This window comes from Hemicordylus capensis, chromosome 1 (assembly GCF_027244095.1).
Source record: "Hemicordylus capensis ecotype Gifberg chromosome 1, rHemCap1.1.pri, whole genome shotgun sequence".
NCBI lineage: Eukaryota > Metazoa > Chordata > Lepidosauria > Squamata > Cordylidae > Hemicordylus > Hemicordylus capensis.
In genome coordinates, this window is record NC_069657.1 from 76,480,988 (window position 1) to 76,504,789 (window position 23,802).

The window sequence follows — 23,802 nt, forward strand, 5'->3', positions numbered from 1 at the left end:
GCAAAACCCAGCCACATATCTCCTTTGCAAAGCAGGACAGGGAGCCCCTGGGCTGACAGTCAAGAAGTGATAGCCAGAAAATGGTAGCTTAAATCTTTCTTCAGTTGCTACTTTTCAAGTGGTGACTCTCTTATGTTTATTCTTATTCTTATTATTTACATGTTTTATCCCACTCTTCCTCCAAGGAGCCCAGAACCGTGTACTACATACTTAAGTTTATCCTCACAACAACCCTGTGAAGTAGGTTAGGGTAAGAGAGAAGTGACTGGCCCAGAGTCAGCCAGCAAGTCTCATGGCTGAATGGGGATTTGAACTCGGGTCTTCCCGGTCCTAGTCCAGCACTCTAGCCACTACCCCATGCAGAAGGAGAACAATTGTCCTTATTCATTTGGACATATTCAATTAATAAGGACGTTATTCAATTGTCCTTATTAGCACCTCTCTAGCGGTTGTTGCTAATCTGTGTGGGTTTTGTTTTTTGTTTTAGATTGTGAGCCCTTTGGGGCCAGATAAGAACCAATCCCCCCCCCCCACATATTTTGCTATGTATTTTGAGATTTTTTCTTCTTTTTTTTTAAAAAAAAATGAAATGTGTTATATAAATAGCTTGTTATTAATATTTCCCCCAGTAACTTTCCTCTCCCCACAGTTGCTTTTTCCCTAGCTCAGGCTCCAGACCTGTGTTTGTGATAGATGGAAGAAGCCTAAGTCTGTAACTTGGGCTAGGAGAAAAGAAGGTGGGGAGCTGGAGGGGAAGCAGTACAGGTGAGACAAAGGTCAAGTACCTTCTGCTCCTCTGCTGGAAATCATGCCCTCTCAGTCTACAAAGTGAAAATAGTGACCCAGCTTTGAAAACAACAACAACAACAACAACAACAACAACAAGAAGCCTTAGTACTTAACCTGTTTCCTACTGCTGATCAATCCCCATAAAGTCTGCCTCAGCCATTTCACAGCTCAGCCAGAACAGGAGACTCACCGATGTAGGGTTACACTGTCACATATATGATCTCAAGTTCAAATGCTTTACATACCTGTGACGACACTAGGAATTTTTGACAGAAAGCTCTTGACTGTCCTAATGGGTACTCCACCTGTTTTGTCATCCTGCATTCTTGTAATTACATCTTCAATCTGGAGGGGAAAGACATGGAGAACATTATTCTTGCAAACCCAGTGGCCATAGTCATTTACAAGATAGCAACACATTCAGGATTCTAGTACCATATCACCAACTAAATGTGGTTAGAGGGATCCATTCTCAAAAGGAGCAGAGCTGAAGGTGCAGTAGAGCGCTGTGGCTTTGTCTCTAATTTGGCGGCAAACAAGGGGAAAACCCAAATGACGAATATTCAGTACCAGCACTACCATGATAACATAAAAGCAAACAGATAATCAAACTGGTTAAAAACAAAAAGGATACCTGAAAGAGCTAAGGAAAAATAGATACTGAACAAACTAAGCTAAGGTTTTTGAATGATATTGAATTATGTATGGCTCCAGAGGAGTGTTATCTCTCTAATTTTTTTTCCATCTATGTGTGGAATGACTTTTGTTCTGGGCGGCAGTATCAAGGCAGTGCATGCGTACGTGCATTCAGAGTGAGGCCTTCCTGATTCAGTCTGAGTGGGATCTAAAATTAACTGAGCGGACATCAAGAAACTTGTGAGTGTGTGCACTTGCACACACCTTAGAGGGAACACTGCTCCAGAGATATAACAGTAATATATCTAGAACTTGATTACATTTCATCAGTTACAGACATCACAACAGCTTCTTTTAATACATCAATCAGTTGGGGATTAGAAAGAGCTGTAAAAATGGAGAAAGTAGTGCACCATTTGTTTGTTCTTTGTTTATCCATTTGAATTCCCAGATATAGGAGGATCTCCACACGCAACACTGCCCTTTCTGCTCATTCCTAGGACAACTTGTGGTAAATTAGGAAAATCTGTGGAGGCTGAGATGCCTTCTACTTGTCTTTGGGATGACCACTTTTCATAGACTGCAACAGCTGTAGACCTACAGCATGGAGCAAAAATATGCTGCCCAACTGTTCTGAGTAAGCAAGACAGCCAGTCTTGCAAACCCACCCATTTGCAACACCTTTTAGTAAAGACACCTTTCAGTAAATGGCTCCCTTGCCCCATAGTTACTACTTTAAGCCTCACCGCCCTGGCCACTGCAGGTGGATTATGACAAAGGATGAAATCAATTTATTTATTTATTTTTATTTATTTATTGTTAAATATGTATACCGCCTTTCATTAAAACAATTCCAAGGTGGTTCACACAAAAATTAAAAACAAGACTATAAAAATGACATAATTAAAATATTAAGCTAAAATATAAAACAAATCTGACTAAAAAGATTTAAAATACAAGCATAAGAACTGTACAAAATACAAAGAAGCAGCAGTAGAGACAATCATATAAAAGCCTGGGTAAAAAGCCAAGATTTAACACGCTTTCTAAAAAAACTGTGATGGAGACCGAGGAGCAAATAGCCACTGGGAGAGCACTCCAGAGTCTGGGGGCAGCAACAGAGAAGGCCCCATCCCGTGTGCATGACAGCCAAGCCTCCCTCATTGTCGGCACCCAGAGCAGAGCCCCCTCGATGACCTGGATTGGGGAGGCAGCATCCCCAAGCAGGCCCTGGGGGATTGCTTCCTTGTTCTTCCAACTACTACAGTCTTGTCTTTACTATTAGCTAATATCCACAGCAGACAACCCCACGTGTGAATGATAAAGCTTGTCACTATTAACTGAAGTCTTCATAAAATTGGCCTGCCTGGGCTTCACCCCACACTTGTCAGGTTTCATCCAGTCGGAACACTACTCACCCTTCAGAGTTCCACAGGGATTTCTCCTGTGGGCCAGTGACTCAAAACTCACTGGTTTATATGCTTTGTGGATCACACAGCCTATGTATGGAGAGTGATCCCAGATTCCTTCCATCTGTCCATCAATGCTGAACATACAACACTTTTATTCGATACTTACAGATTCCATCATGGACAAGTGACTAAAGCAGGGCTGCACATTGTTGGCATGCTAGCTATTGCTGTACTACAACTCCCATCATTCCTCTCTATTGACCACTGTGGCTGGCAATGATGGGAACTGTAGTCCAACAACCACTGAAGGGCCAAAGCCGTGTACCCCTGAATTAAAGTATAATTAAAACAGTAGGATCTTCTTTAAATTGCCATTTAAACACACATTCATATATTTTCTTATTCTGAAACTGCTGAATGTGTGGCTTACAGCCATTTTCAATATATTAGGTTCATTGCCTAGAAGGATAACTAATGCTGCAGACTATTGAGAAAGGGAGGGGAAACCCTCCTAACACTGCCCCCACCCCCTATCTAACTGCAAAGCCTAATTCAGTGCTTTGCTGGGAGTTTCCATTGTTAGTTCTCAGTCACTATCTAATGAGTTTGGCTGATCATAATTATATTTTATCACTGCCTTCTAGTAAGCTTATAATTGAAACAGTGGCATTGCTATGCTCCAAATTCAGTCTCTGGAGACATGTGGGTGATGATGACTCATTATTTCAAAGCTACACAGTACATCATGTGCCAACCTTATTAACTGTCAGCAACCTCAGCTTCAATCTTATGAGGTTGCATAACACATTAGCCCACTGCTGTCTTTTTGTATTTACATATAATCACATACATAAGAATTATTGTTAACAGTATCCTTTTCTTTTGGGGGGGGCGGGGGACCATGGACATTACAGATATTGTAGAATTTATCTCACAACCACCTTGGGTGATAGCTCATCAGAGTACCCCACCCTTTTATGAAAAAATAATCATTTTTTTCATTCAAAACATTTTGGCAGCCTTTTTAGTGCAGCATTTTCAAAAATTAACCAGTTTCCAACACTTTTCACTGATGCCCCATGGGAACAGTTATCTTTCCCTTAATGATCATGAGTCCTGGAAGGGGTTCTCAGATAACATATATTTTTAACTGTCTGTGCTAGAACAGGGGTAGGCAACCTTGGTTTAATTAATCAATTAATTAATTTCATTGTTCAGTTTTTATACTGCCTTTCATCAGGAATCCCAAGGCAGTTTACAAACGTTAAAATACAATAAAACTCCATAAGAATCACATTTAAAACCTTAAAATCAGTTAAATAGTAAAAACACAAAACACCAAAAAACAATCATAAAAAAGACAAACAGAAGCAGGAGAGCAGAGAGACCTGACAGCCCCAAGGGGTTAAAGCCTGAACAAATAAAAAGGTCTTTAATTGTTTTTAAAAAGCAGCCACAGATGCCAAACAGCGGACATTCACTGGGAGAGCATTCCAGAGCCTGGGGGCAACAAAAGATATGTTGTAAATCTATACCTCCCATCATCCCCGGCTATGATGGGAGCTGTAATTCAGCGACATCTGGAGAGCCATGGTTGCCTATCCCTGTGCCAGACACTTTAATAATGAAGTTGTTAATTTCTTGTTTGACTTTCAAGAAGAACTGGAGACTTTGCAGCAAAACACGTATAGGAATGATAGGAAATGACAAGTCATTGCCCAGTGATGATGCATATATCATTCTACCAATATAAAAACCAAGTGAGTCAAAACACAAATTGCATTATAGCTTTACAGGGGCGTGCTGCCAGCAGAGCATTTGCTATGCTAAAGTTTAATGTCTTCCCCTGAGCTGTCAGTCAGGGGAAATACTGCAAGATTCCTATGGAATTAAAAACCTGTCTTTGTGATTCTGAAACAGGTAGGATCTGTTGCTCACATTCTGTTGTACTGCCCATTATGCAGGGAATCTAGGCAAAGATTGACAGCCTCCTTGATAATGAGATTTCAGATTGCATTCTCAGGTGACACTGACATGTTGTGAAATATCATTACAGAATTAGATGATGCCAACAGTTGCAGCATTCAACACAGACAAACTTGTATGAACATTTTGAGTAGACAGCTAATTATGTTCTGAAAATGGGGGCCAATTTTCATCAATTTCCATCATTTAGCAATGATGAAAGACAAACTGGACAATGTCTTTGTCTCAGCCATAATATACGAAAGTACAGGATCTGAACCATAGTTTGTACCCCAAAAATAAATCTAACGCCTTGTTGCCCATGCACACTTTGACTATTAGTTGGTAAAAAGGATTCAGGTAAAAAGAATCAGTTCAGTCTTGGTTCTAAAAATTACTTTGCTGTCACTCTTGTTCTGTTCCTTGCACCTCTCACTGTGCCACCTGGAATATGTGCCTGATAACATTACGGGTCTATTTCAGTCCTGCTGACACACGTTCATGACAGCAGAGCAGCACCTCATCTTTATTTTGCTGTGAAAACTGGATGCAAGAGTAAGTCTCAGAGAGACTGTCTAAACATACAGTGAACCAGGATAATCTTTCTATTGCCTTAGACCATATTAGCTTCTGCTTGAAGAACTGGGCTGCCTGATTACAAACTCATTACATATTTTCCACATGTGGGCTCAATTACTAGGCGTGAGATTGTGTCAACAATAAATGGACAGGAGACAGCAAAGTAATATTTGCTAATATTATAATGCCCTTATATAAAACTATGGTGCGGCCACACCTGGAGTACTGCGTACAATTCTGGTCACCACATCTAAAAAAGGACACTGTAGAAATAGAAAAAGTGCAGGAGAGGGCAACCAAGATGATCAGGGGCCTAGAGCACCTTTCTTACGAGGCAAGGCTACAACACCTGGGGCTATTTAGTTTAGAAAAAAGACTGTGGGGAGACATGATAGATGTCTTTAAAATCATGCATGGTGTGGACAAAGTGGATAGAAATAAATTCTTCTCCCTCTCACATAACACTAGAACCAGGGGTCATCCCATGAAATTGATTTCCAGGAAATTTAGGACCGACAAACAGAAGTACTTTTTCACACAACACATATTTGTTTGTTTGTTTGTTTGTTTGTTTGTTTGATTTGTATACCGCACTTCCGAAATGGCTCAGGGTGGTTTAACTTGTGGAATCAACATGTGGAATTCTCTGCTACAAGATGTGATGACAGTCAACAACCTGGATGGCTTGAAGAGGAGTTTGGATAACATCATGGAGGAGAGGTATATCAACAGCTAGTAGTCGGAGGGCTATAGGCCACGTCAGGATGCCTCTGAGTACCAGTTGCAGGGGAGTAGCAGCAGGAGAGAGGACATGCACATACCTCTTGCCTGAGTGCTCCCCAAAGGCATCTGGTGGGCCACTGTGTGAAACAGGATGCTGGACTAGATGCGCCTTGGGCCTGATCCAGCAGGGCTGTTCTTATGTTCTTAAGTATTAAGCACAGTTAAGTCCCATTTGTTTCAGGGGAAGAGTTTTGCAAATGAGTGTTTCTTCCATTGCAATCATTATGACATAAAATGCTTTGGATCAATTCCAACATCTAGATCAAACACCCTCTTCACATTATCACACTGGATAGTATACTATACTCTTTTTAACCAATTACACTGATCAATACTAACATTTAGAAAGTATATGTTGCTTTAGCATTTCGCGTGCAGTGGGGAACACACAAACTACAAGTCAGTAAGTCAGTAACATGTCAGTAAAAAGACAGGATGCGAGAGCACACTCCCAGTGGGCATGGCATATGAACCCATGCAAGCCTGGTTCTCACGTGGCATTACAGGAAAAATAAAATAAAAATGCACATTAAATAAAGCTCAGGTTAGAGGAGGGACTCTTGTCTTAGTTGCCAACTTTTGTTTTTTCAGCCACAGGCTCACAGGTAACATATGCACACCAGGGTTATAGAGCAACATTTTGTTGAATGTCCATACTTATCAGATGATATCTGTCTCCCCATATTAGGATTTCAAGATCCTCCTGTTTGTTTTCCACATCTGTGTGCTGGCGTATAGACATAGGAGGCTGTGGGTATCACCTCCTACTGTCTTCCCTGCTTCTTGCAAGTTTTTCCCTTCATCATTCTGTCTCCACCTTTGTCACATACATTCCTGTCCTAGTACTTGACTTTAAACTTCTGGGCTTTTGTCTTCCCCACCCTCAGGATTCAATTCAGAGCCCTCTTTAAGAGGTTAACAGGGCTCCTACTAAACCTGTTCTTTCCAGTTTTCATGAGGTGCAACCCATCTCTTGCCAGGATTTTTCATGGTAGTAGTGTGTATAGGCCATGCATTTAAACCTTCCCTGATGACACCATCTTTGTAGCCAGATGTTTTTCTTCCTGTGCCTTAACCTTCAACAGAAAGAATCGATAAAAACACCACTTTTGCCCCCAGATCGCTCACTTACTTTCCCAATACCATGCAGTCTCTCGAGAGTGCTACCCTTTCTTGAGGGTATCAAATGTGATAATGTTATGCCCTACATGGCTTGGGGCCGGGGTACCTGTTGGACCGCATTCGCCCATATGAATCTGCCAGGGCCCTCCGATCATCATCTCAGGCCCTGCTCATGACCCTACCACTAACAGAGATCCAGTTGGTGGGGACTAGAGACAGGGCCTTTTTGGCTGTGTCCCCTCGGCTTTGGAACACCCTCCCTGAAGAGCTTTGCCATGCTCCCTCCCTCAGTGTTTTTAAAAAGAATCTTAAAACTCATCTTTTTAAGGATGCTTTTTAATATCATTATTTTGTTATATCTGGTAGGTTCTTTAGCTTCTTTAACTTTTTATAATTTTCAGTTTTAATTTGAACCTAATAATTGTTTTCAATCTGACTTTTTAAAAATTTAATTTTATTACTTGTATCTATGTCTATGTTATTGTTGTAAGCTGCCCCAAGCAGTATTGCACTGGAGGGGTGGGGTATAAATATTATAAATAAATAAATAAATAAATAAATAAATAAATAAATAAATAATTTTAAGAAAACCCCTCAGCCAGGAGAACAACTTCATTTAACAATGTTAGATATTTCCGAACAATAGCGCCATTAATTTTTTTAAACAGTGATCTAGAAATACCTTCTTCCATTAAAATGCGATTTAACAAAGGGCAACATTTTAAATGTAAATGAAAAAATTACACAGATGAGCACTCAAAAGGGACAATATCATCGAGGTTGTCCTTTCACAAACTAAAAAGCCCAGGAAATAGTTTTGCTTTGATAAACCTTTAGCAGGTTGATTTGTAGAATGGATGCAAGGAAATCCATGGCCTTTCTGCAAAAACAAAGTTTAGTTGCACTCGTTGCCTTGGAAACAAGTAAGGGTTTCTTCTGTATTACTTCATTATCCTAACAAAAAGATTTAGTTTATGTAGCAATGACTAGGGAAGTTAGCAAATTCCTCTCTTGCTGAAATTCATGATGGAATGCATCATTTCAGACGTCTACTGCTCCCCCCAAGAGAGTAAAATTTTTAAAATACAGCTATATCTACGGATTCTATACATTCTGTACATTTGCAGAAAAATACACATGTTGCAATGTTTTATTGTGCCAGTTGTTTATATAGGAAATATGTGGAAATACTTGAAATACATTTTTAATATGGATTATTTTCAGTGATGGACAAAAAATTCTGGGGATTTTTAGCAAGAGGAACAAAATGAAAATTGAAGGAAAATGGACAAAACGTGGTTGGAATGGAAAGAGATTCATTCACTCATATTGTGGACAATAAAATGCAGAGGAAATGGTCAAAGATTTGGAAGCACACATACCTCCTGCTCTTGACACTTGAGGCACTTTACTGTTAAGATGATATCATTTGTTATAGCAACAAGGCTGCAGAATTAATGGGCTACTCTGGAGTGAGTGGGTGGTGGATTGTAATTTAGAAGTTTAACCTGTAATCCTACATCAAAGCACTTGGGGTGAATCTGAGTGAAATTAATAGTACTGTGGGCTGCTTCATACCTTATAAAACTTCTATGGCGGGCGGGGAGATATCTGCAGATACCGGCATGCAAATGAATGTACCACCTCATTATTTCAGGAGATGTTGCTGCACATGTTGGAAATTCATGGCCAACAGTCAACAAAAATACACATGTATGGTATAATCTATCAGCAGGTGTTATATTAATTCCACATTAAGAAACAAGTTCCATATAGTAATAGTGTTTTTATGAAGTGGTCCAGATCAGTTCAGAGAAGAATTTTCCAGCGTAACTGGGTGTGGGCCCAGCTGCTTTACATCCAAGGGTAATGATTGTGATCAACAACAACAATTGAAAGAATTTACAAGCAGCTTGAGGGCCATTTCTCATAGCCATCTGAGCGCGTAACAATGGGGGAAAGCATGCCTGTCTGCCTGCCAGCCTGCCTATGTGGGGGTTCCATTATTCTGGCCCATGACAAAATGGTCACATGTATCTACCACATTGGTTTGTGGTGGTCTGCCAAAATCAGAGTTCTACAAATGCATTTGTCCCTTCATCATGGGCTGGGTCTGCGAGAAGTCAATAAGAGCAGTCTTTCCCCCACAATCACCACATCCTGCCTCCTCGTCATAAGTAAACCTGTTAAATCATAATGGGGCATCTAATTCAATTTCCTGTGTTTTACAATAGCTTTACAGGTGCTTCAATTGTGAGAGGAGCCCAGGGTATTAATAGAATATTCCAGTCTTTGCTGATTATTGTGGAATGGTACTGTGAAAAATTACCAGCCTTCAGGAATTTAATGCAGCATAACAATTAAAGCAAGGGTTTGTAAGCCCTGCCAACCTTGACTGACCTGACAGTCAAGCACCTAACTATTATCATCTGTTTATCTATATAATGAACCAAGGGATATGGCAATTGCAATGAAGAAGCCTCTGGCAGTGATTGGCTGAGCTGCGTTAATGTCAGGGAAGGCAGGACAGAAAAAAAGAAGCCACGAATTAAGCAGATGTGATCCAGAGGAGTAGCACAGGTAGAAGCCCATGGAATGAGGGAGAGAAGAAGGGCAAATGTCAGAAAGGAAGCCAGGAAGAGGATCCAGAAGAATAAGGAAATGAACACACCACAGGGCTGGCTGAGTCAGAGGGCAGGTGCAGTGAGGGACCAAGTCCAATCCCCCAGTTCCACTGACATAGCCAGTGACATGTTCTGAGCACCAGCCTTGTAGGACTAGCAGTTATATGTAACTGACATCCTGACTAAATGTACTTGAGAAAGTCCCACGGAAATTATAACGGCAAGTTAGGCATTGGCTTTAGCCAAGCTTCAAGCCAATATATATTTTCCCAAATTATAAAAGCAATTCTGTTTATAAAATGATAAATGAAGTATAAACCACCATACAAGGTAGACTTGGTCCCACAGCTCCAAGAATTTGGAACTCCATCATAATATCTAAGCCAGGGTTTCTTAACGTTGGGCCCCCAGATGTTGTTGGACTACAACTCTCATCATCCTCAGCCACAAAAGCCATGTCTGGGGATGATGGGAGTTCTGGTCCAACAACATCCGGGGGCCCAAGGTTAAGAATCCCTGGTCTAAGCTAAATCTGCTTCCCTTTTAATTACAACCCCAGTTGGTTATATTTTTATCTTCCTCAACTCTGTGAGGTAGGTTAGCCTAGGAGAGAAGCAAGTGGGCCACAGTTGCATCATGCATTTCAGGGCAGCAGGGATTGTAAACTCAGGTCTCCTGACACAACACAACGCAAGCAAGCACACAAAATGTATGTGCGGTTGTTCTACACTTCACAAGGTTGGGTTTACTTTTTTGTCTTTCTGGTGAGCTTGCAGACAAAGGAGGGGATGCATGTGTCATCATGGACTAGTCACATTCATGCTGCTAACCACTCACTACATGGATGGGATGCTGTTAAAACTGTGGAGTCTGGACATGCTCAAGTCAATCAAAAATCAAAATAAAACAGATTCTTCAATCGGCTTAGAGATTGAAGGCTCTCTTGTTTCAAATTCAGCTGCACCTTATGAAGTTACACAATACTTCATATTTAATAAACCCTTCATGGAGTTTCAATCAAACCCCTTTAAATCTCTAAAACACTGAAAAAGCAATATTTAGAAAAATCTGCTAGCAGATCTTTCTCACAGTTTTGTAATGTAAAGTTAATCACTGGGTATAATCACCTTCTTTCATGTGTAAATGAAGCTGACCAGAGAGTAGTCTTGTGCCCTGAAGCAAGACAAAATTAGAATGTTTGCTTCTTTTAGATATTCGGTGGAAGGGAATTTCTTCATGACAGATTCATTCTCGTAGAGATGCTCTCCAACTGTTAAGAAAGAGTATTTGGAAAAAATTCTCCTTGCAGGATATTCTTTCACAAGTCTAGACCTGACCACTTTACCTGCTACTCTTACCTTGGTACTGTTCAAAGTCTGTGTCCCATCCGGAATACCTATGGGCACTCAGCAGAGCTGTAATAGGATACAACTCAACTGACAAAATCGCACAGCGCTGCAAAATATGGATGTGCACATACCAGTTCAGTGGCCCTTTTGTGGACCACCGAACTGGTTCAAAAGTCTGGCAGTTCGGCTGGTTTGGTTGCAGGGGTGGTGGTTACCTTTAAGAGGCAGGGAGGGAGTGTACATGCGCATCAGGCACTTCTGGTTTGACACTGACCGGGGCAGCAAGGAGGTATGCTGCTGTCCCACGCCAGCAATTTTGCAGACAGTGCCGGTGGGGGAAACGTAGCGGCGGCGGGGGTGCGGGGGGAAGAGCATCCTCCCTGTTCCTTAAAGGTAACCCCCCACCCCACTGCCAAACCAGCCATCAGTGGTTCTGTGCACATCCCTACTGCGAAAGCCAAACTGTTGCACCTGGTTTTTAAAAAAATAAGCATACTAAACATGAAGTCACCCTACACTGAAGTAATGCAATATGGATAACTTGTTCAAATTCTTAAATAATCTTAAAGGTCCACCAGGTTTCTTATATAATGGAAACCAAACTTGGATGTTTCTCTTCCTGCAACAGTAGACAGTCTTCTCCAGGCCCTTTGTTCTGGATCTGAGGCCCTGCTCCAGTTTCCTCCACTGGCTGAAGTACAGCAGATATCTATACAGAGCAGGGCCTTTTGACTGATGGCAGCAACTTTAGAGAATACGCCTATGGAGGCCCACCTAGTTCCACTACTGAACACTTCTACATGCCAAGTTAAGACCTAACTTCATACAGAAGCCTTTGGTGTAAGTTGTGGGCTGCTTTGGTGGTTTTATTTTCTCTTCTTCTTCTTCTTCCTCCTCTTCCTCTTCTTCTTCTAATGTTGGAACTGTTTCCTTTTTGATCTGCTGCTATTTTAGTTTTCTTACTTTATAAGCATGCAACATGATATAGGGTACGGCTACATGGTTTATTCCTATGCTTCTTATTGCAGCTGTAGTTAAATCATTTTATGCTAGTAGTAAAATGTAGCCCAGAGTCTACTATGTCTCTTACTACAACCATAGCTAGTTTTTTGGGCAGTCTCATGCCTATATTTTATGTTTTAAATCATTTTATGCTAGTAATGTATTTTAGCATCTTTTATATTTCTTATTGTATATTTTAAATCATCTTATGATAGTAGTATGTCTCAGAGTGTAAAATCTATTGCTCCTTAGGATTTAAAATGTACTTTATACTGGTCTGTGACCGTAATAAAGATTGATGATGATGGTAGTTTTTGATTATGTGGTTGGCAATATCCAGATTACTTAGCCATCACTAATTCAATTCCATTAATTTCAATGGGACTTAGTCATGACTAATTTAGTCTGGGCATTGTCCATTGTTTTTGCCTTCACTGTTTTCAAAATTTGTATTTATATTTTTGTGATTTTAATTTGATTCTGATCTTCTAAAGAAGTGGGGGTATCCTTTTTTTTTTTAACACAACAACAACAAACATAGGCTATGGCCTTTCCTTAGAGAAAGAGAAGGTGAAATTTGAAATACTGTTATAAAATCTAATTATTTGACATAGCATTTTATAATGAGTGAGTTTTATGTAGGCTTTTGTTTTGTGTTGTTACCCACCCCAAACCTTTGAAAAAGGGCAAGAAGAAATCTAATAAATTACAGGGTTACACTCACTGCAAGAAAACGCCAATTAGGCTTATTACATTAGCTCACACCACTTCCCCAGCATGAAGCCTTAGGTTTGGCAGAGTAGCATTTGTGAGAAATGGCACATTGAAAAAGCACAGTATCATAGCTACCAGTTACTGCAAAGAATTAGTGGAAAAACTGCACCAATCATTTCTGCCTTTTATGTTGTCATTGATCAATCACACACATTAAAGCAACTACATATGAATAGATTTTTCCAGTGAATAGCAAGTACTCCATTAATATTCTACTCCCTACCCTCCAGGTTTCCCCCCTCTTTGTGTGTTTCTGCTCAGGTTCCCCCCACCCACTTTGCACCATGTAATGCAGTGTGACAGGTCATTTCACGCATCATTTAATTCTATGCATTGCCATCCACCATAACCAGAATGAAGTCTAAACATTGGCAAAAAGCAGATGCAAAGGTCTTTGCATCAATGATTTGAATAATGCTGGTTTACCAACACAAAGTGAGGCTGAAGATTCAATACAGAATGCTCAGTCTACATGCTTTTAAGCTATGGGAATACACACGCCTTGGAAGAATGATCAGACTGCACTTCCCATGCTTCATGCCATGTGAGATCACGCATGTTTCTCAATTGTTCTCAAGGGCTTATAACCTACATTTGATTGACATGATATAAAGGATGGTAAGACCGAAAGAATGGAATAGGGCACAATCAGGTGGCAGTGGCAATGGTACAGTGAAGATGAATGGTTTGATTGGAGTGAGCAGAGTTCTCTCCTGCTAGTTTCCCTATCTCTTAACTAGGAATGTGCTAATCAATTTGGGTACAAAACTATTTGTACCCAAATCCACCTGTTTTGGGCAATTGGTGGACAAAAGTCACCCCTATGCTAGCTGGCCAGATTCGGGTCCAAAACAAATCGCCCGGATTTCGGACCCAAAAAATTTGTAGATTCGGACCTCCATTTTGTGGTGATCTCTTTTGCTGTCTCAACTTTGTGTCAGGAAATATTTTTGAAAATCCCGTCCTCCCAAGCTTCAGATTGATGACATACAGTGTGCAATGACTGGCAGGTTTCCATGCATTGATTGGAAGCCCCATGCTTCCAGATTGGCTCGTTTTCATTCAAATCTTGTGTTGCCAGGGGTGGCTGACCCAGCATTGGCTAGGGGAAGGGTCAAAGAAGTGACAAGGATAGAGGGAGTTCGAAGAAAGGATTTTCAAACTTAAGGAGGCAAACTTAAGGAGCCACCATTCTGCCTTTCTACCTCATGGGAGGGGAGAGAGAAGCTTTGCTTTGTCTTGCCCAGAGGTGCACCTAGGTAATTTTCGAGCCTAAACCTGAAGGCCTTTGGGAGCCCCCCTTCCCTAGCAAATTAAGCATCATCATGCTCAGCCAGGTGACCTTACAACCCGGGACAGACTAAAGAGGATTTAGGGGCCCCAAGGGGCTGTGGAGACCCTAGACTTCAGCCCCGAAGACCAGGGATAAGAACGCCTCTGGCCTTGCCTGTCTGCTGCCTGGAGTGGATTCTCTGCTTTTTGTTCCTGTTTTCCTGATTGAGGAAAAGATAAGAGAATTTTTTTCACCCCCTTCCTGCTGCTAAGAGAATCACAGCCTGCACCTGCTCTCTGTGCCAACCAGCCCCAGAGCCCCTGTGACCACTGGCCACCTGGCCAACACCCCCCTATTTTTTATTTCCCAGGATTTTGCCCTTGCCCCCCTCCCCCTACCATCTGAAGACTGAAAGGAGAAGTAGATTGAAAATGATTGAACTCAAGAGAAGAGACCAGAGACCATACAGAAGTGGACAACTGGATGCAACGTGGGCGAAGTTCTAGACTGAGTATCTCATAGACTGAGTGAGTACCCCATTTTTATTATTATTTTACATTTATAGCCCGCTCTTCCTCCAAGGAGCCCAGAGCAGTGTACTACATACTTGAGTTTCTCCTCACAACAACCCTGTGAAGTAGGTTAGGCTGAGAGAGAAGTGACTGGCCCAGAGTCATCCAGCAAGTATCATGGCTGAATGGAGATTTGAACTCGCGTCTCCCCGGTCCTAGTCCAGTACTCTAACCACTACACCACGCTGGTTATTTAATTGTGTATTTGTATATTTATGAATTGTGTTTTTTTCTGGTTGAAGGGTGGTTTCCGTTAGTTTTTATAAGGGTTTGCATTGTCAAAAGTTGTGTTTCGTTTAAAAGAAGTTTAAACAGGGAATCTGTCTGTGGGAGGGATGCCATATTAGCTAGGTATTTGAGTGGTTAAAAAAAGGAAAGGTAGCCTAGCCTAGTGTTTTTTAAAATTTGTCCTTTCCAACCCTCCCCCCACCCAAAGAGGTTGGGGTTGGTTTTGGGTTTTTTTTTGCAGTTTTTAAAAACAAGAACCTCCAGCCCTCTCTGCCCATTTTGTCATCCCCCATCTCAAACATAAGAACATCCCAGAGCCAGTGTGGTGTAGTGGCTAGAGTGCTGGACTCTGAGTTCAAATCCCCATTCAGCCATGAAACTAGCTGGGTGACTCTGGGCCAGTCACTTTTCTCTCAGCCTAACCTACTTCACAGGGTCGTTGTGAAAGATAAACTCAAGTATGTAGTACACCGCTCTGGGCTCCTTGGAGGAAGAGCGGGATATAAATGTAATCATCATCATCATCATCATCATCATCATCATCCCTGCTGGATCAGGCCCATGGCCCATCTAGTCCAGCATCCTGTTTCACACAGTGGCCCACCAGATGCCGCAGGAAGCCACAAGCAGGAGTTGAGGGCATGCCCTCTCTCCTGCTGTTACTCCCCTGCAACTGGTACTCAGAGGCATCCTGCCTTTGAGGTTGTAAGTGGCCTATAGTCCTCCAACTAGTAGCTGATGATAGACCACTCCTCCATGAAGTTATCCAAACTCCTCTTAAAGCCATCCAGGTTGTTGGCTGTCACCGCACCTTGTGGCAGAGAATTCCACAAGTTGATTATGCGTTGTGTGAAAAAGAACTTCCGTTCACTGGTCCTAGATTTCCTGGCAATCAATTTCATGGGATGACCCCTGGTTCTAGTTATGGGAGAGGGAGAAGAATTTCTCTCTATCCACTTTCTCCAAACCATGCATGTCTCCCCGCTGTCGTCTTTTTTCTAAACTAAAAAGCCCCAGGTGTTGTAGTCTTGCCTCATGATCACCCCCCTGATCATCTTGGTTGCCCTCTTCTGCACCTTTTCCAGTTCTATAATGTCCTTTTTAGATGTGGTGGCCAGAATTGTATGCAGTACCCCAGGTGTGGCCACACCATAGTTTTGTATAAGGGCATTATAATATTAGCAGTTTTATTTTCAATCCCCTTCCTAATGATCCCTAGCATGGAACTGGCCTTTTTCACAGCTACCGCACATTGAGTTGACACTTTCAACGAGCTGTCCACCACCACCCCAAAATCTCTCTCCTGGTCAGTCACCAACAGCTCAGATCCCATCAGCGTATACTTGAAGTTGGGGGTTTTCGTCCCAATGTGCATCACTTTACACTTGCCATCACTGAACCCCATTTGCCACTTTGTCACCCACTCACCCAATTTGGAGAAATTCTTTCGGAGCTCCTCACAATTCGTTTTGGATTTCACTACCAGAAAAAGTTTGGTATCATCTGCAAATCTGGCCACCTCACTGCTTACCCCTACTTCTAGATGATCATTTATGAATAAATTTAAAAGAACCAGTCCCAGTACAGATCCCTGGAGGACCCCACTTCTTACTTCCCTCCATTGTGAAAACTCTCCATTGATACCTACCCTCTGTTTCCTGTCTTTCAACCAGTTAGCAGTCCACACATGTACTTGTCCCCTTATCCCATGACCGCTAAGTTTCCTCAGGAGTCCTTGATGAGGAATTGTTCCAAAGCTTTTTGGAAGTCGTTGATACTCTCAAAGAACTCCAAAAGATTTGTGAGGCAAGATTTACCTTTGCAGGAGCCATGCTGGTTCTCTCCCAGCAGGGCCTGTTCTTCTAGGTGCTTTACAATGTTATCCGTGAGGATGTTTTCCATCAGTTTGCCTGGAACGGACGTTAAGCTAACCGGCCTGTAATTTCCCAGATTGCCCCTGGATCCCTGTTTGAAAATTGATGTTATATTTGCTACTTTCCAGTCCTCCAGTACAGAGCCCGATTGCAGGGATAAGTTATATAAAATAAATCCACCCAAATCCCATCTCAAACCTTAAAACAAATTTAATCACAAGCCTATTTTCTGCCCACCAGCCTACTGGTACTGGTGGGCACAATCTCTAACCCCCTCTCTGCCCATTTTCTCACCACCCCATCTCAAACTTTAAAACAAGTCTTAAAACAAATCCACCCAAATCCTATCTCAAACCTTAAAACAAATTTAATCACAAGCCTATTTTCTGCCCACCAGCCTACTGACATTGGGCACACTCTAGCCCCCTCTCTGCAAAGTGATAGTGGATTCTTTGGTCATTCATTTTGCATCAAAGAATACAGCCAGAACACCTCAAAAATTGAAAATAAAACCAGTATCCCATGGGCTTGTGGTTTGGAGGGGGTGGTTGGCACCCCATGTGCACTACACCACAACCTGCTCAGGCCTACCCTGGCACAACCCAAGCAAAGTTATGGGGTCGCTGAAACCCCCATTATTCGCTATGGAGAAAAAAACCTAAAAGATGCATGAACTTCAAAAATAAACCTTAAAGATACACAAACTTAAAAAAAAATTAAAATATCACCCCTTTGGCAAATTTCTTTGAAATTTGGGTGGTGGCTTCCATCCACTGGGCACTAGGACCCATCCTACTCTTCTGCCCCTGGAACCCCTTTTTGCCATGAATCGAGTCAGATTTTGATTAATTCAGATTCGAATAGAATCCGGGGTGATTCGGAGGGGCAGATTTGTACCCAAAACAAATTGGGGGTGATTTGATTCAGGTACAAATCAAATTTAAAAAATGATTCATGCACATCCCTACCCTTAACCCAAGCTACTGTCACAAGAAGCAGAGGGGGAGGGAGGCAGAAAGGGGGCTTCTCCTCTCACTTGCCCACCCCACAGTACTTCAACCACTGTAAGTACTAACAGCCACAGTGGGGACTTGAAGGACCAGTTCCATAAGGCTGCATCTCTCCATGGGCATTGCATATGCTGAAAGTTCAATGGGACTGCACCACCACCACACTACCTTGCTGTAATATATAACAGCAGTCCCTCCCTTCTCTCTCAAACATTTGGGCGCTCAAGAATCTTTTGAGCCATTCTGTCAATCATGCTGGTATGTGGAGGTACAGAAATAAAGGCCTTTGTTTCACACATACATTAGATAACTTGTCATGAGATGGTTCTGAATGAAGCTGACAACTACAGATGTTAAAATTAGCCCAGGCCATGTATCATCCAGAAATTAAATTTTACAATCTCACACACACACACACACACACACACACCTCATTTTACAAACCTGAATATTAAATATTGTGGAATAAACCTGTTGCACAGTTAACAATAGCCCAAATCAATCCTTTGTGTGAGTGTATTAGCTGAATGTATTATTACCCTTGTTTGGGTTTCAGTATGTTACCGGATTAACTGATTTCAAGAACTCAGGGTTGCTGCCAGATCTGAATTACTCTTTAAGGGCCAAATTTTATGTTATATAATGTTGTGTGCAATGGTACCTCAACAAGACTGTGAAAGAGAGAAAGAAAGATCAACTTCTGGAGGAGGTGACTGAGATTGCTGATTTGGCTGAGGATCACGGAAGGCAGAGGCAGGAAGAAACATAACAAAATGAGCATGTATAATGATGGCTCTAAAATACCGTTTGCAGCATAAATAGTTTACAAAGGAAATAGAAAATATCCTAACTAGCCTGCATATTTACTCAGAAGGAAGTCCCACTGTGATCAATAGGGCTTATCTTAGATAAACATGCTTAGGTTTGCAAGACTAAAGCTGCAATCCTGTACATGACAGTTTTCATAAGGTACATTTTATCTAACAAGAAGTGTCCGGTTGGCGACAGAAGAATTTCAACAATTATGTACTAAAGCCAAGAATCATTGAGAAGGATAAACTCTCTTTCAGATTTGATATGTAGCAGGATTCAGAGACTGGGGACCCAGATTCACGTGGCTTTGCCAAGCATGGTAACTGCTTCAGTTATATAAGACATTAGCTGTTGAATAAAGGAACCAGGAAGAGTCTTTCTCTAAGGGCAAATTGTTTTATTATGTAACATCCTGCATCGTCCTTTGAAGCATATGGCATTGGCTACTCCTAGAAAGGAGACATCAGCCGCCATACACACCACTTATGCAGTACAGCAGCTCTTTTGTTGGGGTTTTTGTAATACTGTGGAGCCTGATGTACTTTAATTGCTTTACTTTATTCTGTATTCTACAGATCCTGAGCGTGGACACTGACAACTTATTCATATACAAAAGGAGAACATTTTCACAGAAAAAGATACTCATAATCTCTCCCAACAACAAAAGGAGAATATTAATGAAAGTACGGCCTACAGAACACTTTAACAATAATGGGATTCATGTGACGTGTCAAAAAAGTTCACTTAATTGGCCTTTCAGCAGGGCTTTTCAGGAATTCACCTACCTCAGATTCAAAATTAGTAGCTTGGAATATATGCTGCCCTGAGCTCTTTGGAGGAAGGGCAAAATAAAAACAAACCAACACCATGAATAAATAAATATTTTGCATTGCGGAGTACAAGGGAGAAACCTCAGAAAACAAAATATTGCTTTTGCTGTTAGTATGAAATAGTTATTTGTACCCTTTTCCTGGCACTGAGTGCATTAGCAAATCTTATGCCTTGCTGTGGAAAATAGCCTCCAGAATCCCATGCTGCCAGGAATACTGCTCATGGGTGTTTTTTTAGTGGTGACTCAGGGCACCAGACACTCCAGCAAGCCACATGGGCAGGCAGACATCAGGGCTCACTCTGCTGCCAGGGGACTGGCCTTGTGTGCCTGCCTGGCTTCCTGCAGGAGGAAGGAAAGGGAAGGCGGGGGTGGGGGTGGGCTGGAGAATGCACTGCTCACCTGGCCTCAGACCTGCACAGTGGAGGTGGCTGGAGTTCCAGCAAGGGGAGTGAGTGAATGAGCACTGAACCAAAGCACAGGGTGCATGGCCCAAGCCTTTGCACCCCCCTGGAAAAACTCCTTGCAGCCTTTGCCGCCACCACCTGCCAGAAAAGTCCTGCAGACACCCATGACTGCTATGTTGTCTGGAAAAGATTCAATGAGCCTTTTGCATTTTGAACCCCAAACTGCTGCACCTCATGTTCTTGATGAAGCAGCACTAAAAATGGGGGGGGGAGAGAAGAGAGATTCCTTTAATATACTGTTGTATATTCATTTTAATATCTTGTTAATTGATAAACACACTGCATCTGCTCTGTTAAATTCCAGAACAGGTATTGAGCCACCAATATGAATGGCAACTACTGCTGGAATGTACGGAGGCGTTAAGTTCCCTTACACCAGATCAACTTAGATCACTATCGTGGAAAGGGGTCATTCCCATGCTTAGCAGGAAACAGTAAATTCCATTAACACCAATTATGCCACATAATGACGGGCACCAATTTTACTACATGCATAGCTTTAGGAGATTATCTGAATGAAAAATACAGCCGAATCACTTGATACAGTAGCCAACCTTGATAATACAGCATTGAAGCAGACAATGATACCTGAACGGGAGATGGGTTGGTTGAGGATTGTTTGGCATAATTTTAGGATAAATACTTGTCAGGCTGATCCAGTGAAGGACTGATGGGAAAAAGCGATGTAGGATGGTGAGACTCAGGGATGTGCAAACCAGTTCACCATTGAACTTGGCCTGTTCAAAGGCTTGTCCTTGAGCCAAACAGGGCCCAGTTTGGCTCAGCCCAAAGTCGAGCCAAACACACCAGGCTGGCTCAGGAGTTCTAATTTTTTTTTAAAAAAATTAATAATTCACTGCCAGGTCCAGGTTCTAACGCTGGCCTCCAGGGGGTGGTGCTGCTGTCATGGAGGAGTTGGGTCTCAAAAGGTTCCCCCTCCCCACTGGCCTCCCCAGGTCCTTTTCAGGCTGGTTTGGCCCAAATTACAGGTCTCACTGGGCTTCTGCCTGATCGTGGTGGCCATTTTGAAGGCCGCCGTGCATGCACACTGGCCATTTGAATGCCCAAACCAGGCACGCAAATCTCCTAAAGCTACAATGTAGTAAAAGTGGTGCTCATCATTATGTGGCATAATTGGTGTTAATGAAATTTAACGGTTTTGTGCTTATGATTTTTAAGCACACGGTTTTGTGCTTACCCCTATCTCAGGTATCTTAATCAAGCAAGGGGGGAAGTTTCCTCTGGGCATATTGGCTTCAGAAGGACTGGAATGGGAATCCTTGGCACCTGCCAGGCTCATTGACACCCCTACCACCACCAATGACCTACCAGCTCAAGCATTCAGGATGCTATCAGGCCCTCCTTAACACACCATTAGATTTTTGGGCAGAGATGAGCAAAAAGCAGTACACTGCTGCTTGAGGCATGGCACTTGGCTGGGGTTACCTAAAAGAACAAGGCAGTGAGAGGCATTCTTCTTCTTCTTCTTCTTCTTATTATTATTATTATTTATCCCATTCTTCCTCCAAGGAGCACAAAGAGCGGTGTACTACATGCTTAGGTTTCTCCTCACAACAACCCTGTGAAGTGGGCTGAGAGAGAAGTGACTGGGTCAGAGTCACCCAGCAAGTATCATGGCTGAATGGGGATTTGAACTCGGGTCTCCCCGGTCCTAGTCCAGCACTCTAGCCACTGCACCACGCTGGCTCCCATGCTGGCTCCCAATAGCATGGTGTCCATTGTCTCAGATGGCTCATAGGAAACTACCCTGGATAAGGAAATACAGGTTTGACAGATTTTATTATTGATTGATTGATTGATTGATTGATTGTTAAATTTTTATACCACCATTCATTAAAACAATCCCAAGGTGGTTCACACAAAAATTAAAAACAAGACTATAAAAATGACAATTAAAATATTAAGCTAAAATATAAAACAAATTTAAAATACAAGCATAAGAACGGTACAAAATACAAAGAAGCAGCAGTAGAGACAATAATATAAAAACCTAGGTAAAAGCCAAGATTTAACACGCTTTCTAAAAACTGTGATGGAGACCGAGGAGTGAATAGCCACTGGGAGAGCATTCCAGAGTCTGGGGGCAGCAACAGAGAAAGCCCTGTCCAGATGTTAGACAATGGCCAAGTTCAGATGAAATAGGAAACCGGAGGTCTCTTCACCTCCAGTTTCCTAACCCGAACGTCTGAACTCGTGGAAATGGGAGTTTGCGGGGTGAATCGACCAGTGGTTTCCCTTGCCAAACTCCACTCTGAATCTTTGGTCAGAGTGAAGTTTCACCACTGCAAACTCCATTTCTGTGGTGCCAGTGCTACCTTTGAATACTGGCACCGGAGTTTGGGCCCGACAGGACCAGAATTGAAGGAGAAAACTCCTCTCTCACTCTGGCCTGACTGGCTGTGCAGGCTGACCTTTTGTCAAGAAGGAAGCCTGCACAGCCAGCTCCCCCACCTCTCTGCAGTCTCACTGACTGCAGAGAGGCCCCTTGGACAGGAAAGTGAGAGGAGGTCTGTGGAACCATGGGTCCATTGGGCCCACAGTTCTGTGCTACATCTGGCCAATTCCAAATCAGCATTTAACCAAAGTGCTCCGTGCATAAGGGCTCTGTTTCTACATTCTTGGATCCTGAGACAAGCAGCAGCAGCCACATAAGAGCAGCAACCCATGGAATGATTCTGTAGGTGACAGCTATAATGTGTGCACATGACAGCCCACATTTACACATGACAAAGATGATTCACATTTCTTGGATTACAGCTTCAAAATCAACATGAATGTATTTTAGATAAACATTATTTTTGAAGTAGTATTATTCTCAAAATATTATTTTTGAGAATGAATGGAATCACTGTTTTTTAAATTTTCAAATAAAAGCAATGCACACAATCTTAAGAGAGAAAATGTTTAGTCGTTGATGCTAGGGAACTGCACATCAGCAATCTCAACATGTACCACTCTGCTGTCAAGCCTTATTAGTGTTCAGGTCTGACACCAGCCTGGAGTGCAGCAGCATCACCTGAGAGCCTTATATTTGTGATTAAAATCACCTTCTCCCTTAGATTATAGGTTACTGCTATGGCCTCTCTCCCTCTCCCCCATCTCTCTCCCTCTCTCTCTCACCCCTGGACTCTTCCGGATGGTCCAGGGCCTGCATGCCCCTTTATTTATTTATTTGTCTGTCTGTCTGTCTGTTTATATACCGCCTTTCATTAAAGCAATCCGAAGGCGGTTTACAGCAAAAAATTTAAACACAAGATGGTAAAAAAAGACACAATTAAAATATTAAGGGGGGGGGAATTAAATAAATCTGATTAAAAATTTAAAACAAAGGCATAAAAGCAGTATCGAGGAGCGAATAGCCACCGGGAGAGCATTCCAGAGTCTGGGGGCAGCAACAGAGAAGGCCCTGTCCCGCGTGCATGACAACCGAGCCTCCCTCATTGTTGGCACATAGTCTGTCCCAGGTGGTGTGGGTGGGTGGGGAGCTCCAAAGGCCCTTAGGCCTGGGATCCAAAATTACTTAGTTGCACCTCTGTGTGCGCGCAGGCGCGCACCCCCCACCCCCATAAAACAAATCCTCCCTCTCTAGCGATTTTTTCACACTCCCTTGTGAAAGGGCACAAAATAGTTTCCAAGGCAATGGGTGTCAACGGGGAGGAAACACATCCCCCATTACTCAT

At 42.3% G+C, this 23,802-nt stretch overlaps 1 protein-coding gene across 18 annotated transcripts in view; it reads right to left on the reverse strand.

Annotated features, from left to right (window-relative positions):
- The window catches only part of RGS6 (regulator of G protein signaling 6), a 390,873-nt gene that overhangs the window by 183,037 nt on the left and 184,034 nt on the right, over nucleotides 1-23,802 (reverse strand). For all 18 annotated transcript variants that reach the window (XR_008308931.1, XR_008308962.1, XR_008308953.1 and 15 more), the window contains one exon: nucleotides 1,035-1,134. Coding sequence is in view for 14 of the 18 variants with exons in the window: in XM_053256820.1 (XP_053112795.1) it covers nucleotides 1,035-1,134 (100 nt within the window). In the remaining 4 variants the exon portion in view is untranslated. The remainder of the gene's footprint in view (nucleotides 1-1,034; nucleotides 1,135-23,802) is intronic.